This window comes from Lolium rigidum, chromosome 6, assembly GCF_022539505.1.
Source record: "Lolium rigidum isolate FL_2022 chromosome 6, APGP_CSIRO_Lrig_0.1, whole genome shotgun sequence".
NCBI classification, from domain to species: domain Eukaryota; kingdom Viridiplantae; phylum Streptophyta; class Magnoliopsida; order Poales; family Poaceae; genus Lolium; species Lolium rigidum.
In genome coordinates, this window is record NC_061513.1 from 308,860,978 (window position 1) to 308,879,131 (window position 18,154).

The window sequence follows — 18,154 nt, forward strand, 5'->3', positions numbered from 1 at the left end:
TTTATTTTCTGAATTTCTTTCCTTTTTGTGTCGTTGCGATGTTCAGTTGACATATGATACGTACCCCTTTGAGCAGATGATGCTGAGCACAAGATGGTAATAAACAGAAATCCCTCAGAGGAGAAGCTAAACTAACTGAACATCACAACGGCTTTACATTATATAATTTATCATAGGATAATACATTATGAAATATGAGTGGGTTAGCATCAACATCTGCTAACCCCGATGTAATATAATACTAGATTGTCTAAAGTTATACCGCTTAAAGTAATGCCTAAAGTTATAACTTTGTGTAGCATTCTCCTAGATTTTCTCAATAATACTAGTTTGTCAAAAGTTATACCGCTTAAATTAATCCATAAAGTTATACCTTTGCGTAACATTATCCTAGATTGTCTCAATGTGCTTTCGGAAAAGGTCCCACGCCGACGATAAAAGAATGAGAAAGGCGCTGAATTCAAAATGCTCCAGTCTGAACATTCCATATGCTAGAATTCAGAATGGTAGGAGTAGTAACATAACTTTGTGACCTGTTTAGCAATTTGGATAATTTGATCTAGTCATTCACAACCACCACGCAAATTTACTGGGCAAATTACTACATGTACAACAGGAATTAGATTGACCATCCTTCAGGTCAGTCTTTTCAAGTTGAAAGAGAATTCACTAGGCAATCCTATACTCATTCATCTATGAAATGATAGATGATCTCATCTGAACTCACGCACACACAAAAAAGGAAGAAATCCAAACCTAAAAACTCAAGCACCCTTTGTATTCCTCTCGTCACATCACTTGTACAGTATGGAACAACATATTTGAGCAGAAACCTGACCTTGTAAGTTGCAACTTCAGTGCAGTTGCCACTCCATACAGTCATCGAAGTCGATGCTGCTCGAGCAGTCGAGCAGCGCGTTCTGCTGCTGCTCGTACCGGCAGATGTAGTTGAGCCCGACAAGCAGTTCGCAGATCACTGCCTCCGACTTCTCCCGGTCGGCGAAGTACAATGTCTGCAGAAGTAGCACATTCCCCTTCAGTACAATCTGCTGCTGCTCGAAGTTCCTCTCGGCCTGCCACCGCATCGTGTCGTGCGCCATGGGCGCCAGCCACGCCAGTGTCTTCTCCAGCGTCTCCCGCCAGTCGTGCGCGAGGAATGCGTCGTAGATGGCAATGTTCTTGACGTAGGTTCTGAGGTTCTTTCTCAGTGACGCCCTCAGGCTCGACGGCAGCATCTGGTACAGGTCGTCCCGGGCCTCCTCGCCGACGAGGTGCGGGTACTGGAGCAGCTTCTCGATGATAAGGATGATGTTGGCGTAATGCAATGCGAGCGCCGAGCCACCGATCGTCGACGGCGGGGCCAGCGACGTCACCGTGCTCTTCGGACCAAACCGTGGTGTCTTTTTGATTTTGGAGGGGGTGGTCGTCGTCGTCGACGCCAGCGGCGTGGTGAGCATCCCTGACCTGATGGCGCTGATGCAGCTGGCGTCCTCTGAGAACTCGTCGTCGAACCCATCCTTCCATGAAACCGAGCTGCTCAGGCTCAGGCACTCCATGAACAGGTTCCCCCCACAATTGGACGGCCGGAGCCGCGGCGTGTCTGCAAGACTGATAATGGCGATCGGCCCTGACTTGGCAATTGCATTGTCTTGGGCGAGATTGCTGCTCCGGATTGGGGCAGAGTACCTGTAGCTGGAGGTGAGCGGGCCGGATAAAAGCTGCCGGCTCTGGTCGCATTGCCGCTGGCGGCGCGAGCTCGGAGCAAGGAGGTCGAGGCCGAGCATGGGGTCGCCGAAGACGAGGCAGATGCGGCGGTAGACGGCGCAGACGGCGCGCGCGAGCAGGAGCACGGCCTTGTCGTATGTCCAGTTCCAGAGCGAGGCGTCCCGGAGGCGGCGCAAGTCGTGGCGACGCCACCGCGCGCGCTGCTCCAGAGCGCGGCGGGCCTCGTCGGTGGGCAGCTTCCGCGCGGACTGCTCGAGGTCGGCGAGCGCGTCGAGCTCGGCGTAGAGCGCGGCCGTGGCGGCGGCCAGGCGGTCGAGCTGCCGGACGAGCGCGGAGTCGGAGGACGACGCGGGGGCGAAGGGGGCGGACTCGGAGTAGCGGCCGGCGAGGAGGTCGGCGTAGACGTGGTCGAACCCCTGGAGCGCGGGCGCCGCGCAGCGGCGGCCGAGGCGCGCGGCGACGGCGGCGACGCGGTTGAGGGCGTCGAGCTTCTCGGCGAGCGCGAGCGCGAGGAGGCGCGCGTCGTCGCCGGGCACGAGGGCGCGCACGGCGCGGGAGCCGAGGCAGAGCGGGCCCAGCAGGCGGGCGGCCTCGGCGTCGGAGAGGGAGCGGTGGAGGTCCGCGGCGCGCGACATGGCGTTGGCAGCCTCGAACGCCAGGATGCCCACCGCCCCGCCGCCGCCGCCGTCCGCCGACGCCTTCTTGGCCTTCTTGGAGAAGGAGGACGAGGTCGCCATGGAGAGCACCTTGTGGACCAGCGGCTCCGCTACCATGGCTAAATCAAGATTCGCTCGCAAAGAAATGCGAAGGAAATCTAGAGCTCTGCGCGCGCGTCAACCCCTGCACTGCAGAAAGAAACGAATCCCGTCGGCGGTTTGAATTCAAAACACCTTCGATCTCTGAGCGAGGATGGGGAGACGACGAGAGGAGTCAACGGCGGAACAGAGCAGAGCAGAGCGCAGGCCGGACAGCATTGACAAAAAAAGATAAGAGCAAGAAACAAAAGAAGAAATTGTCGGGAGCTGAGATGGCGCGGCCAGAGAAATGGCGGGTGGAGAAGATTGGGGTGCCGATGGAGGAGCTGAGATGGATGGGGAAGACGAAAGGGGAGTGAGCTCAGATGCATTCGGCCATGGCCATTGATGCGAGCTAGCTGGTGGCATTAAGTCGCCATAAATCGGAAACCAACAAAAGCAAACGACCTCTCTCTACTCTAGCTGCCTCACTCACTCACTCACCTCTGCTCAGCTCAGCTCACGCTCGCTCAGTGCAGTGGTTGGATCCGCCCGTGTAAACTTTTCAGCCCCTTCTCCCCTCACTCTGACTGGTGGGGCCAAACACTGAGATGTGCTGCTGGGTCCACCTGTCAGTGGAAAAGCTGCACGTATGTGGCGCAGGTGTAGTACAGTAGTTGACGCATTTCGAAATGGCAGGTGGACTTTGGAGCAAGTAAACTTACTGCAACTCGTACGCACGGGCACCTTCCTCTCCTCCTCTTTTTCGTTCTTTTGGCTGTTGCCGCATTTCGAAAAGTCAACCATGAAGCGGAGATTCGAGCCAACATCTCGATGCATCCTTAAGGGCATCTCCAACCCAACGACCCAAATGGACAGTGTATTTCATCCGTTTGGGTCGTCCCGCGGACACGCGGATGTCGCGCGGACGCACACAGACGTCCGTTCTTATTTTTATTCCCCAACCCCACACACGACCCAACCGGACACCATCCTCACCTGCGTCCACGGCAGCTTGCGAGCGACAGCAGCGGCGCGGCAAGGACGGCGTGGCGGGCGAGGCCGGGCGGGCGAGAGAGCGCGGACGTCGAGCGCCTCGCCGGCCTCGAGCCTCCGACGTCGCCCTCGCACTCGCCGCGCCGGGCCGCAGGTCCACCTCCGCCATCCCCATTCGCCGCGGGCTTGGCCCCATCGCGGGCTTGGCCGTGGCCGTGCGGGAGCTCGCAGCGGAGCGCGCGGGCGAGGTGCGACCGGGAGGAGACGCGGTGGCCGTGCGGGAGCTCGCGGCGGAGCGTGCGGGTCATGGACGTGCGGCCGAGCGCGGTGGAGGTTGCAGCTATTCACGCCTGGGCGCTCGCACGGACGCGCTCTCCCGGTGCTGGCACGGCCTATGGCGCAGCAGCCCGCTCATCCTCGACGACGCCCACCTCCTCTGGGACGGCCCCGGCGTCGACCGGCGCGCCCCCGCCGCCGCGGTGGTCTCCCGCGTCCTCGCCTGGCACCCGAGCCCGTTCCGTCGGGTCGGCGCTTCGGCCGGGGCGGCCAAGCACGGACGCCGCGGCACGGCGAGCTCGGCGCCTCGCGCACGCGCGAAGCACGGCGAGCTCGGCGCCTCGCGCACACGCAGCACGACGAGCTCTGCAGCGGGCCACCATGGCGCCAGCGAGAGAAGAGGCGAGGCCTCGGGTGGAGGCGCCGCGAGGCGCTACAGGGCGAGGCCGCCCCGACGCGCGGCGAGTCGTGCGCGGACGGCATCAAGGCACGGCGCGATGGCGAGGCGAGGGCGTGGGCGGAGCTTCCGCGTCGCCCGGCGGAGCTGAGCGGGCGACCACGGCCGAGCCGCACCTCGCGGGGCGGCCGGCTCCGGTGGCGTGGCGAGCGGCCGGCGTGGGCGGCGTGGGCGGAGTTGCGGCGCGCGGCCACGGCGGAGCCGTAGCGCGCGGCGTGGGGGGGTTGCGGCGGCGTGGCTCGCGCGCCCGTTCGCCGCGCGGGCGCTGCCCGTCATTGCGGGCGCCGCTCCGTGCGCGGCCGAGGACGCCGCCGTGGGCACGGCCCCGTTCGTCGCCGCCGTTCGCCGCCGCCGTGGGCGCGGCCTCGTTCCTCGCCGCCGCCCGCGCGTCGCCGTCGACGAGGTTTGCCGCCGGAGCTCGTTTTGGCGGCGGCAACTTCCGGCATGGGTGAAAAAAAGTGAGGAATCGGCGACGGCGTTCTCCATGCGTCGGCGACGGCGGTAGTTGGCTAGGCCGGCCAAAATCCGGTGGCTATGCCGGTCATCTCCATGGGAAAAAGAAGACGAGAGGAGAGAGAAAGTGTGGGGCTGGAGGATAGAAACGGACGTCCGGAGCGAGTCCGGAGTCAGCCGGACGGACGCAAAGTCCGCCTAAATTTAAGACGGGTTTGGGTCGCGCCGGACTTTATTGCTGTCCGTTTTTGGGTTGGGTTGCCCCGTTGGGAGCAGGTTTTGTCCGGGAAGACCCAAACGGACGACTTTTTGCATTTGGGTCTGCCCCGTTGGAGATGCCCTAAGTAAGAGCATCCTCCCTCAAAGCAGTTCCTAAAGTTTTTTTTAGGGTGTCGAACATTTAATCGGTCCTAGGCACGCGTTCCAAATACACTTTTCATCTGACACGGCTCAATACGCTATTCGGCTCCCCCAGGCCGTCCCTGCATCATAGGGGATGTTTCGGACGCGCCGGACAGAGCGCAAATCGAGATGGGGAGCAGCGGTCGTGTTGGAGCAGCAATGCCTCCACGGTCGCCGTCGCCTGGGTTGTCGTCGTCTTTCGAGGGGGAGTGGGAGTTCGAGTTTATCGTCGTCCTCAATGATGACCCACTCGGCATCAAAAGGCTGTCGGATAAGTTCGTCGTCGGCAAGGAGCTGGCCACGTTGTCGTTGTGGGAGGCTAGCTGCAGCTTTTGCCGGTGGGCATTGGACGTGCTCTTCGACGCACGGCAAGATGTACCTCCACACCAGCTAGGAGAAGTTTGCGCGCTCCCACGGCCTCCAAGCCGACTGCGTGCTCAACTTCTCCTACCAAGGCGGCGGGGAGATGAGGGTGAAGGTGTTCGTCAACACGTCCTGCCGCTGACACTACCATAACAACGATGACGAAGACGATGATTGAACATGACGAGTATTCTTTCTTTGCAGTGAAGATGGCCGCCGGCTAACTTAAGCCACTAGTGTACGTTTCTGGATATTCTTCATGCGCATCAAAAGAACTGGATATTCTTCATGCGCATCGAAAGAACAACAACCGAGAGTGTTCTTTTTGGCAGCGAACACACAAATCTACGAGGCCAACACTAGTTAGTTTTCCTCATTTTATAATTTTTTAACCATATTCCAAACTTTATACTCCCTCCGGTCCGAAATAAATGTCGGACGAGACATTTTACAGAAACAGCCTCGTCTTTATTTGTTACTTAACCCGCAGTCTACGAATCCTATTCTATCTCCGTCCCGAAATCCCAACGGCCCAACCCACAGCTGGAGACGCACGGACTGGTTCTCTCACGGAAAAAAAGGCAAACAGAATTCTTCCTCGATCCGTCTCCTTCGATCCCCCTTCTGCCCAACCCAACCTCGATTCCGATCCGATCTCGCCGGCGCAACACCTGACCTGGACCTCCTCCCTCCTCTCCAGTTCGAGCCCTCCGCTCTCTCGCGTCAGATCCATGAGTCTGAATTGGTCCGTGAGTTATTCCCCATTTTACACACATGGGGTTTTCATCTTTTATTTGCAGTAGGCTGCTTAAGGTTCTGTTTGAAGTTACCTGCTTGAACAGGGTTTTCATCTTTATAATTTAGTTTCAGCAGTTGCACATGACTGTGCCATGATCTTCTAATTTAGAATCAATTATCTCTCTGGTGGCAAATCTTGAAATGCAATAACAGGAGTGTCCGAGTGTGGCATTATGGTGTAGTGATATTCGGTAGTCGAGCTTATAAGATACCAGTAGTTCACTTTTAGATTACCCTATATCCATGCAGTTTGATCTGTAGCTATCTTGATCATACTTAATCTAGTTACGTTGACAGAATTTCAAACCTTACCATTGTACTAATAGACCTGCCTTATTTAAGACAGCTGCAAAGGTCGTCCACATTATTGTGAGGCCGGAATAATGATGCTGCGAAGTTAGTTTGTTGAAGCTACAAGTCTATCGGCGGAGCTTCAAAGGCGGCCACCGTTGTCAGCTGCAAAGGTGGGCTAGCATTGTTGCGAGGCTTGCCGATGCTGCTGCAAACAAGCTGTTTCGATGACGGCGGTCGCAGCTCACGGCGATGGGCGGCGCTGATCGCGGCCATGGGCGAAGGTTGCTGCAGCTCAGGTCGATATACAGCGCCAAGGGCCCTGCCTCTGATTCATGCTGGATTCGTCGTGCAACTGCAAGGAGGAGGGATAGCAAATAACATGTGCAGTACGGTGGATGATCTGACGACGATCATAATATGGAGCAATGGGTTGTATGAATATGGAATATTTGTTCTGGACATGATTGTACAAAGTGTATTACAATGAGAAGTCGCAGTGTGTACAAGCTATCTAGTGTCTGTGTACAAGCTAGTACCTAGAAAAACGTGGGACGTAGCGCTGTCAACTGGATACGCGGGGAGCAAAAACACTCTGTATGCAACAAGCTAAATAGCTAGTACGATGTCCGCGTCCGACCGGCGGATGTCCGCGGATATGCCAACTTATTAACGCGGACTCCACGGACAAGGGAATTAGCTAACGCGGCTTATGCGATTAATGGAGCGGATGTCACGGACGTGTCCAGCTGCATCCTGACTCGCCGATGATAGGGCGCCTCCGCCCAGAAAAACATGCCGGCGCGGTGGGCTTCCTCGCCGGTGCGGCGGCGCCCCGTCAAGTTCGCCAGCACGCTTCCGTGCGTGGCCGAGGCAGTCTGGAGACGCTGCCCGCACGATGGCGAGGGTCAGCTGGCCAACAGGATATGAGGATCCACAATTTTCATGATTTCAGAAGGATTTATTTGTAAAAATGCATGTCTATTAACTGTCCCACACTTATTTCGGACCGGATGGAGTATTAGTTTGTGTAATGTTCCTACTCTCTATTGAAATGAAAATGCAAAAAGATAAAAAAAATTATTTTAATGAAAAAACAAGTTTAGGGGCCGCGGCTAGAGAGCAGATGTGCCCCAAACGCGGTATGAAGTGGAGGTGTCCTTCAAAGTCCTTCAAACTTTCAATCTGGCACCGTTTCGGAACGCGACTGAAGATGCTCTAAGCGGATTTTTTTTACTAGAAGCGAATAGAGATTTGGTGCACATGGATGGCAGCAATGTTTTTATTTACAAAAAATCCAAATTATATTTTTAAGTTTCTAAAAGTTTTGAAAAGAATCATGGTGTAGCCAGTAATGTATATCACAAACTTTTCAAGTACAAATAATGTGTAGTTTGGGCTACACAAAAATGACAAAAGTATAGATCACATAGTGATTTCAAATCTCTCAAAAATGATTGACTTCGTCATTTTTGTGTATCTCAGAATACAAAATATTTGAAGTTGAGATTTTGCATGTTTGTGAGATATACCATTAGCTACTTTCTGAATTTTTTCATAATTTTTTAAAACCTGAAAATATAAATTTTCGTATTTTCTAATATGCCAAGAGCACTGGTGCTCTGGGAGCCAAAATGACTTTCCCATTATTATTCATGTGCCAACTGTTATAGTACAATGTAGATGAATACAGGATCAGACCTTGCGCAAGTAGCACAAGGTCATCTTATTTTACTGTACTGAACTGTTCACCGCATCAAATGTGGCTTAGAATTACTTATACACCATGGATGATTGATCCATCTATGATCTACCCTACAGTCCACAGAAGATACAGTAAATACAACATTGGAGTACTTCACAGCTAGGCTTTTGCATAATTTGTTCATGCTAACTTCACAACGAGGAGCGCACATGAGATGAAGGTTGCCTGCATCATCAAGTTAGAGTAGCTAAGGAAGTGCGAATTGCAACCGCATTGGAGGGAAGTTGTAATGGTCACAGGTTAAAGATAAATAGTTCTTTCTATGACATGGTGATTATGTGAAAGAAAATAAGGAAAAACCAACTTGGTAATTATAATTCCAGAATGCACACTTAACACTTCACCCAGATTTTCAGTGTGGTGAGGACCTGAAGACTTCTTCATGAGAGTAAATCTGAAGAAGAAACTTACATTGACTCTACGACGAGGGCTGAAGCACCACCCCCACCGTTGCAAACTCCAGCAACCCCAAACTTCCCATGTTTCTGTCTAAGAATCTGTGGAGCAAACAAAAGCTAGAATTTTAACATGGAAGATGATGCAACTATAAAGAAGAAGCACCGAGTAGCCTCGGACAACAGCAGTCTCAAGATATTTAACTTCAAAGCCATGTTGTCTTATTGAAAGATGAAAATTCTTGAGCTACGCTGGAGAAAGGGAAGCGCAATGGGCGACAACGAAGAAATGATAATCACACCCTTGCACACTTATAGTTAACTAGTTTTGATGAAACATAAATGGGGGGTAAACCGGTACTATAACAGTGAAGAGTGATCTAACAAAGACGATAAATTCATCATGATCTCCCAGTTTGTACCGGAAGGAAAGCATACCCCGAGCAAAGTGACTATAATTCGTGCACCACTGCAGCCGATAGGATGGCCTAGAGAAACAGCGCCACCACTTAAATTTAGCTTTCCCTGAAATAGTGAAACATCTATTAATATTTGTGAAACTATTTGGCACTGCCCATTTGCTTTACATAGTTAACAATTTTTGATTGAGACTGACAGGAGGGATGCGAAGAAGCCTCTGATTTGCTACAGCAACAACCTGAACATCGAAAAGTATATAGTTTAGTTTCGCCTTATTCTTCAGCCTGACTAATATTCAAACTAACAAGACCAAGATTATACCGAGAAAGCCTCATTTATTTCATAATAATCTATTTGTGAAGTTTGGAGACCCGCATTTGATATTGCCTTTGGAATAGCAAGAGCCGGAGTTGTTGTAAACAGCTCAGGTGCCTGTATTTATTTTAGAAGTTAGTACAACACTCGGTGTAATGCATATTAACAAAAAATATTAAAATCAAGAAGATGTGTACAGCAATAGGTCCTGGAGTTTAAAAGACATGTCAGGTTCACAGCTTTGAGACACAGAAAAGGATAATGCTGGTACCAGACTTCACTTAGAAGAACAATGGGTCGAGATTTCACAAACGACATTTGTTTCATCGAAAATGATTGATGTCAAGGCATGTAAGATTTACCTGAGCAGCATCCGCATACCCTCTGATCCTTGCAAGAACTTGAAGGCCAAGGTTCTTAGCTTTCTCGCCACTGACTAGCACAATTGCAGCAGCACCATCACTGTATATTGCAAGATAACAATGGCACTACGGTTACACTTCAAGTAAACATCGCTTGCATAATCTCTTAACCGTGGAGAAAGCCTAGAATTCGAGCTTTCGAATAATCTAGCTTCAGTACACTCCAATGACGCAGAATAGACCCTTGATTTTTTACTACTGAAGATACATAACACAGTTTGACTGCATATTCCAATATTCCATACAAAAGGTAATTTGGAAGTAGTAACATAATTCTGAATGAATTTTTTACGCTTAGAAGTATTGAATAGGGGCACTTCAATCACAGAGCTCAATATCTACTAGCTTAAATTATAAATTATGATATCATTCTGACATCATTTCAGTAAAAAAAATTATGATATCATTCTGGACTATGGCTGCACATGAACACAGAACACAACTCTGCAAGGTTTCCATCTAAGGAACTATCTACAAAGATGGTAGATGACTAGTCAGAGTATGAAAATAGCGAACCTTATACTAGAAGAATTGCCTGCAGTTACAGAGCCAGTCTTCTTAAAAGCTGGTCCCAGTTTCCTCAGCTTCACTGGGTCATACTGTGCACATAGATCGCCAGAGGAAATGTCATAAAAACCGGAAGAAGACTAGAAAGGGTATGCTGATGGTTGCTATTGCCACTACCTAATTTTTTTTTATCGCCAAAAAATTCTATTGACCCTGCAACAGTAAAATCAAACCATGCCTACTGCAGAGATGACATCAAAAAAAAAATTTCCATCCCTATGACATTTCACTAGATTTTTGGACTACCTTTGCAAGACTCTCATCCTTGTCAACGATAACTGGAGGTCTCCCTCTACCAGAAGGAACTTCAACCTGGGTAGCAAGAAATTTTTGAAATTGCTGCCTAAGTGTCCACCATTCGTACAGAAGCTGGGTGTTTGCCTGTTTGGCATATCAGAATCATGCACGTACCGGAGTGATTTCCCAATCAAACGCGCCGCTGTCTCGAGCTGCTATTCCTTGTTCGTTGCTCTTGACGGCATAAGCATCCTAGACAAAAGAGAGAAGCATGTCCAAATATTCATTAGGCCCTAGGTGACGAGGTCTGATTGCAGAAAAAGTTTGTAACTCATAAAGAGTGGTAGTACTAGCAACCTGCTCCTCCCTTGAAATGGAGTGCTGATCCGCACACAGCTCGGCACACATCCCCATGTGGAAATCATTGTACACGTCCCACAATCCGTCCTTGAGCATCCCATCGATCACGACATCATGTCCAAACCGTGATCCTCGTCTGCATTTTATTTTGATAGGCCAATGTAAGCAAGCTACAGGAAATGATGCTGGGCTCACTGAAAGCTACAGCTTGACATTATGAGAAGGAAAATACAGACAGACCTTGTTTCTGCCAAGTATTTGGGGGCATTCGACATGCTCTCCATGCCACCGGCGACCACGACATCGTTGATCCCCAGCTGAATCGACTGCGCCGCAAGCATGACAGCTGGCAGGAGCAGGCAAGTAGCACATGTTTGTTAGAAGCAGTGACAAGCAACTATCAGAGTGCGTGTACTTTGTAGGTGACACAACAAGATGGATTACCCTTCATCCCTGAGGAGCAGACTTTGTTGATGGTGGTGCAGGGGACGGTGTTGGGTAAGCCGGCGCCGAGAGCGGCCTGCCTGGCGGGGGCCTGGCCCAGGTTGGCGCTGAGGACGTTGCCCATGAACACCTCCTGCACCAGCGCCGGGTCGACGTTCGCCCTCCGGAGAGCAGCTAATTGGACGGAAGAGAGCACGGCATGACTGACTACTTGGATCCACGCTTCCAGCTACGGCGATGCGATTGCTTAATTAGCGGAGGAAATAGAAATGTTACCCTGGATGGCGACGGAGCCGAGCTTGGTGGCGGGGAGGGAGGAGAGCGCGCCGAGCAGGGCGCCGATGGGCGTGCGGGCGACGCCGACGACGCACACGTCCCGGGGATCCAGGCCGTCGGGGGCACCGCTAGCGCCGGCGCTCGCGGGCGGCGCCATGGAGTTGCTGCTGCTCTGTGTGTGCTAGGCTGGAGCTCGCCGGCGGCGGGTGGCCGGAGATGGATTTGGTTTTTTTGGGGGGTTGGAGAGGCGGAGACGGCAGCGGCGAGACGGTACCTACTGATCGATCGAGAATGACGAGGAGAGAGAGAGAAAGAGAGACCATGCTGTGCCGTGCCGTTAGAGGACAACACAATGCCGTTTTGTGTTTGGGTTCTCAGGCATCTCTAGCGCGGTGACCCATTCCGCGCCTGCCCGAATGGGTTCAAATAGATAAAATGGCGGTCCAACGTGGTCACGCATCGCAAAAGAGAATGGTCGCGATGTCCGGAACAACCCAAACCCCCAAATCTGGGCCGTGTTTGCATGGCCGCGTATGGCACGCAGCGTCCGGTCGCGTCCGCCTGCTCGCCTCCCTTAGGCTCAGCTGTCGGTGGGGGGCGCGCATCAGTATTAAATGTGAACTGGGAGGGATCTGTCCCTGTCCAGTCCACTTCCCACTCCACTCGACAGTTCCCCACGCACGCGCAACCGCCGCCATGGCCCCGAAGAGGAAAGCTTTCGCTCCCGGCGCCAACGACGGCGAGGCTAGCAGCAGCCGCCGTCCTCCGTCGGCGCTGAGGGCCGGGGGACCACCGCGGCGGTCTCTACATCGGAGAGGCCGCCCGCATCTGCGTGGCATTGACGCAACCCGCGCCGCTGCTGCCGAAGTCGGAGGAGGAAGATGACCCGGACATGTGCGCCGCGATGGCGCTGTTGTTATCACCAGATTTTGGCTAAATCAGGAGGTGGGCCGCGATCAGGATGGGCTTGGAAGATTACACGTGGAAGATCCCTGAAGCGGCCTTGCACGGAGAATTTGGGCTAGATTGCCCGTGTATCTTTAATAATAGTAGATTGTATCGTAGAGTTTGTCTCGTACACGGTGGGGATTATTCCCACGTTAGAAAGTCCGCTGGACTATAAATATGTATCTAGGGTTTATGGAATAAACAACAACCAACGTTCAACACAAACAAATCTCGGCGCATCGCCAACTCCTTCGTCTCGAGGGTTTCTCCGGTAAGCATCATGCTGCCTAGATCGCATCTTGCGATCTAGGCAGCACCACCTGCCCACGTTGTTCATGCGTTGCTCGTATCGAAGCCTTTTTGATGGCGAGCAACGTAGTTATCTTAGATGTGTTAGGGTTAGCATTGTTCTTCGAATTACATGCTTTCGTTATGCAACCCTTGCACATCTAGCCGCCCTTACACCTATCTTAGGTGTAGGGGCGCACCCCGCTTGATCATAGTTTAGTAGATCCGATCCGTTACGATTGCTCCTTGTTTCATCAAGGATTAGTTTAACATCCGCAATAGTTAGGCCTTACAAAGGGTTGGAGGATCCAGCGGCGTGTAGGGTGGCGTTTGCTAGCCCTAGAAAGGATGTTCGGGGATCAACCTCGTGTTGGTTTTTAGGCCCTGTCTAGGATCGGCTTACGGTCGCCGTGCGCGAGCGCGAGGCCCAATCGTGAGTAGGATGATCCGATTATGCGGTGAAAACCCTAAATCGTCGTAGATCTAATTAGCTTTATCTTGATCAAGCAGGACCACCATATATTCGGACACCTCGTCCGAATCATGGGTGGATCGGCTCTTTGAGCCGATTCACGAGATAACCCGAGAGCCGATCGAGGCTCGTATTTAATGTTTACGTGTATGCCATGCGAGGAAACTAAGCGAGGCATCATCCACACCTTCCCGACCAGGTATAGGTCGGGTGGCACGCCCTTGCGATAGCATCGGCGCGTGCGACCGAGGAGGCTTTGCGGGCCGTCGCTGCGAGGGACCGGGGCCGGCCGCAGCCCTAGTTGTTCCCGGCTCTACCGTGTTGACCGTCTCCGCCCGCCGGGGGTTTCGACGTCAACACATTCCGGCACGCCGGTGGGACAACCTTCGACATCCACAACATCGCCATCTACATCCGAGATGGCGGAAGATACTCCGGTCACGTACGAGGATCTGCCTGACGAGCTCAAGAAGAAACATGACGAGATCAAGGCAACCCTCGAGGCCGAACTCATCGGCTCTTTCCACCGAACCCGCTCCCATGGCGTCAGGTGGAAGGGTTTCACACCTGAAGGCGCACTCGATGGAGTGGACCTTTCCGCCCCGTCAGAAGAACGCACCGGGTCGCTGCGGCAGGAAATCAACTACATGGTGGCTCATTCGCTGCACCGCCACTCTGAGAGCCCGGTGAACACTTTGGAGCGTGTCGCTCTGCGCGTGGTCCAGGAAATCATGAGCCACCGGTATTCTCCGTCGGGACCAGCTCTGGGGACTTTCAAAGGAGAGATGCCACTCCAGCCCCAGCCGTTCGCATGGGCAGCACCGGAACCGCCGAACTCATCGGCATACGTCGTCTACAAGATTGGTGGTGATCCTAGTGACTACCAATTCCTACCCGAGGCACCCAAGGAGATCCCGCACGGATACGCGTGCGCATACGTACTCGGACCGCAACGCCCGGGCACTCTCGAACCGAGGCGCAACGTCGGGGGCCTCGCGGAACGGCAGGAGGAACGTCGGGAGCCGACCCCGAGAAGCAAACGTGGCTAGCTAAGTACGCCACTCCGACAAACCTCCGGAGCCCAGCTCCTGCAGGTTGGCTTAGAACCGGAAAAGCAAGCATGGCTGGTTAAGTATGCCACCCCGGCGAATCTTCGGGGTTCGACACCTTCAGCCATCACAGCGGATCAGATCTCGTGCAATCCTGAAAGATCGGTTCGGCATGATGCCGAAAAGGAAGACGTTCGGCTACACCAAGCCGTACCCCAACGACTACGAACTGATCCCGCTACCACCCAAATATCGGCTCCCGGACTTCACAAAGTTTAGTGGATCAGATGGTTACAGCTCCATCGAGCATGTGAGCCGGTATTTGGCACAGTCGGGCACGATCTCAGCATCGGACGAGTTGCGTGTGAGGTTCTTCGCACGAGTCCCTCATAGGATCGGCTTTCGGGTGGTACACATCGCTGCCACCGAACTCCATCCGGACTTGGAAGCGATTGGAAGAGCAGTTCCATGAGCGGTATCACTCGGAGGCTTCCGATGTTGGTATTGCCGATCTAGCGCAAGTACGACGAAGCGCGGGGAAACAAGTGTCGAATACGTCCGGCGCTTCAGGACCATTAGGAACCGATTCTTTTCGGCTCATATAAGTGAAAAAGAAGCGGTCGAGTTGGCGGTGGTGGGTCTCTCATCATCGATTAAGGACGTGGCCTCCCAAGCAGACTACCCTTCATTGGCGCACATGGTGCGAAGGCTGTCGGCATATGAGCGAGCGCCACCCGGATGTTTACCAGGACAAATTCAAGCGCACGGTGACCCTGGTTGAGGCGGACGAGGATGAAGGGGCTGCGGGAGATCGAGAGGTAGCAGTGGCTGAATGGACTCGAGCGACGAGGCCCCGTGACCTGCAAATGGGTGAAGCCACAAGGCCCTCCAAAAGGGTTCGACTTCGACGTGACCAAAGCCGAGCAGATTTTTGATCTCTTACTCACGGAGAAGCATATAAAGGTACCCGAAGGCCACAAGATCCCCACGGTGCAAGAGCTGAACGGAAAGCCATACCGCAAGTGGCATAACACGTTCACCCACACCACCAACGACTGCAGGGTGTGGCGGCAGCAGATCCAAATGGCGATAGAAAACGGACGGTTGATTTTCAACCAATACGCCATGAAGGTCGACACACACCCCTTCCCCGCCGTAAATATGGTGGAGTATACTTACCATGGGGGGTGCCAGCCGGATTCCTCGTGCAAAACCAACATGGTAAATCTCGGGCACCACTCTGGTAAGGATGGAGATGAGGGCAGCTGCTCTTATAGCAAAGATACAGAGGAAGCCGCTCCACGCGATCGGCTCCGCCAAGACGGCAAGCGCTACGTCACAGAGGGAGAGGTGAAAAACATAAGGTATCAACGACCTCTCTCTGATCACCTCCACAACAAGTATGTGAGTCAGTATGACCAACGCCGGCGATACAACGGCGATAACGAAGATCGTCTGGCTAGAGACGACAGGAGATGTCGTCGGCATGATCATGATGAGGAGGAGCACGAGCGTCGTGCCAAGGAAAAGCTGGGGGAGCAAGTCAACGAGGATAGGCATTGGGACTGTACCTTCTTCAGACACTGCTGGGATTCAGGAATGAGCCGATTGCCCACAATCGGCAATTGCCCGTAATGCAACCAGAATAAGAAGGAGGCGAGCCAACGTGTCCGTATTCAAGCGCTTAGGGCCTCTCCCGCCACGGAGCAAACGAGCTGAGTCCCTCGGTCAAAAGATCTCGAAGATTCGGAAGACGAGGGGAAGAAGAAGACAGGTATCACCGGCCAAGGTGGTGCCCTGATGGACTTAGCTGTTCCCAGAAACGCAGGGTTCAGCGATTGCGCGGCCTGGAGGAAGCCGAGAGGTTATACTTGCACACATTGAGAAAAGCAAGGCCTGATCTGGCTGAGAAGGTTCAGCGAACCCTGGATGAAGTGGGTCGTCCACGGAAAATGGAGTGGCGCCCCAAGCAGAGGAAAGCCGATGATGAAACATCGGCTGGCACAAACATGGTGCTCGTTCTTCCGACGAAGCTTAGTGCTCCACGATCACATGATGCACTCAAGGTGGACGACAGCAAGCACACCAACATGATAAAGTCAGAGATTGGGCTGGTTTTATCTACCGGCCTGAGCGAGTAGCAAGAGCACGTCAATAAGCAAACGTGGCGAGGCTGATCCTTGTGATCGGCCCCAAAAAAAATTTTTTTAAGGGACCTCACAAAACCTTCACCGAGCAAGCAACGTGGAGGCCGATTCCAGCAATCGGCCAAAATTATCCTCACCATCCATTCTGCCTGGGTTCAACATGTTATCCAACAGAGCCGATACCATCAATTCTCTTGACGAATCGGCTCGGGGGGGCACCCAGGTGGATAAAACACGAGGATATGCAGTGGAAGCGTCCCATCCTTTGGTGATGGGTATTGAAGTATGGGGGCCGATGCACAAGTCGGCCGTAAAAAATGCAAAAAATTCGAAAAATTTTGAGCACAGCCGATGCAGCAGACATCGACTTAAGGATATAAAAGCCAATGCATGGCCGTCGACTCAAGAGGAATAACTGTTTCGATCAGAGGGTCAATGGAGCACGAAGGGAGATTTTAATGGAAGAACTCCTCAATGGAGTAGTTTAAAGGCTCGGATCTTCTCTTCGAGAACAATGCCAAGAGCAGCCTGGACGTGCAGATCAGATCAAGGATGGATTGTATTAGATCCGCCGAAGGAAAGGATCAGATCAACAAGGCGCAAGGGGCACACTGAAGAAGCTCGGGGGGCAGCTCATCCTGAAGGTTCTCTGCTCTGGGGAGCTGATTTTTGTTGGAATCGGCTGGCTCTGCATTGTGGCGTGAGGTCAATGGCAACATGATTGGCTATTTCGCTACCTTTCTCGCCTTGACTAAGGCTTGGAGGGCCGCTACCTTGGGAGTTGCTATTTTTGAGAGCCAATTGGAGTTGCATTGGCTGACACTGCATCATGATCTTCTCAGGGAGGAGCTGGGAAGGAAAAGCCGTCGTCTTGTACGAGGTTTGGACCGCGCTGGTGCTGCAAGAAAAGGAAGGAGACTGGTTTCTCAAGTTAGCCGATGAACAGTCATCGGCTGCGGGATTGCAAAACACCACGGTCAAGAAAAACAATAATAGTCCGATTCGTTGCTATCGGTCTTGGTATGGCAAGCGGAAGGATGGAAATTGGATTAATGAAAGGAGAAATTGAAAGAGCAATTCTCATTAATTCAAAGGAGCGGATTTACAAGAAGAGCCGATGGCTCTCAAAAGAGGGATCTGGTGCCTAGTGCACTGCTACTGCTAGTCCTACTCTACTAGTCGTCGCCGTCCTCATCATCGCCGTCGTCAAGGTCGTCGGCGCTGCTCCCAGGAAGCTCCTCGCCGCTGCTTCCCCAGCCGTCGGCTGGAGCTTCCTCCTCCTCCTCGTCATCATCATCATCCTCGCTATCCGCCCAGCTGCGGAAGCGCTTCGTTGGAGGATACCCAGCGGAGGAGGAGGAATCCTCTTCTTCCTCCTCATCTTCTTCTTCCTCGTCGTCATCATCGTCCTCGCTGTCCGCCCACATGCGGGAGCGCTTCTTCTGCGGAAGCCTGACGGAGGGGGGGGCCTTGGTCCTCTCCGCTTCTTCTTCTTTCTTCTCCTTGTCAGAGGAGATGGGGTTCGCCCCGGAGCGGGGATCGTCCTCTTCCTTG

The 18,154-nt window shown here is 53.0% G+C and overlaps 2 protein-coding genes across 2 annotated transcripts; both read right to left on the reverse strand.

The window, feature by feature from the left end:
- On the reverse strand, nt 1-2,552 carry LOC124659403. Its single transcript, XM_047197285.1, has 2 exons — nt 839-2,552; nt 1-82 (listed from the first exon to the last, which is right to left on the reverse strand). The coding sequence occupies exon 1, from the start codon at nt 2,496-2,498 to the stop codon at nt 855-857; it is 1,644 nt and encodes a 547-aa protein (XP_047053241.1). The 5' UTR covers nt 2,499-2,552; the 3' UTR covers nt 1-82; nt 839-854.
- Nucleotides 2,553-8,309: 5,757 nt separating this feature from the next.
- LOC124661114 (acetyl-CoA acetyltransferase, cytosolic 1-like) lies at nt 8,310-12,022 on the reverse strand. The gene is made up of 13 exons (XM_047198969.1): nt 11,697-12,022; nt 11,421-11,594; nt 11,217-11,322; nt 10,974-11,112; nt 10,791-10,868; nt 10,626-10,691; nt 10,329-10,411; nt 9,753-9,852; nt 9,397-9,507; nt 9,272-9,313; nt 9,094-9,180; nt 8,672-8,757; nt 8,310-8,425 (listed from the first exon to the last, which is right to left on the reverse strand). Exons 1-13 carry the CDS (start codon nt 11,851-11,853, stop codon nt 8,392-8,394), a joined length of 1,263 nt encoding a protein of 420 aa, XP_047054925.1. The 5' UTR covers nt 11,854-12,022; the 3' UTR covers nt 8,310-8,391.
- Between the last annotated feature and the right edge of the window lie 6,132 nt (nt 12,023-18,154).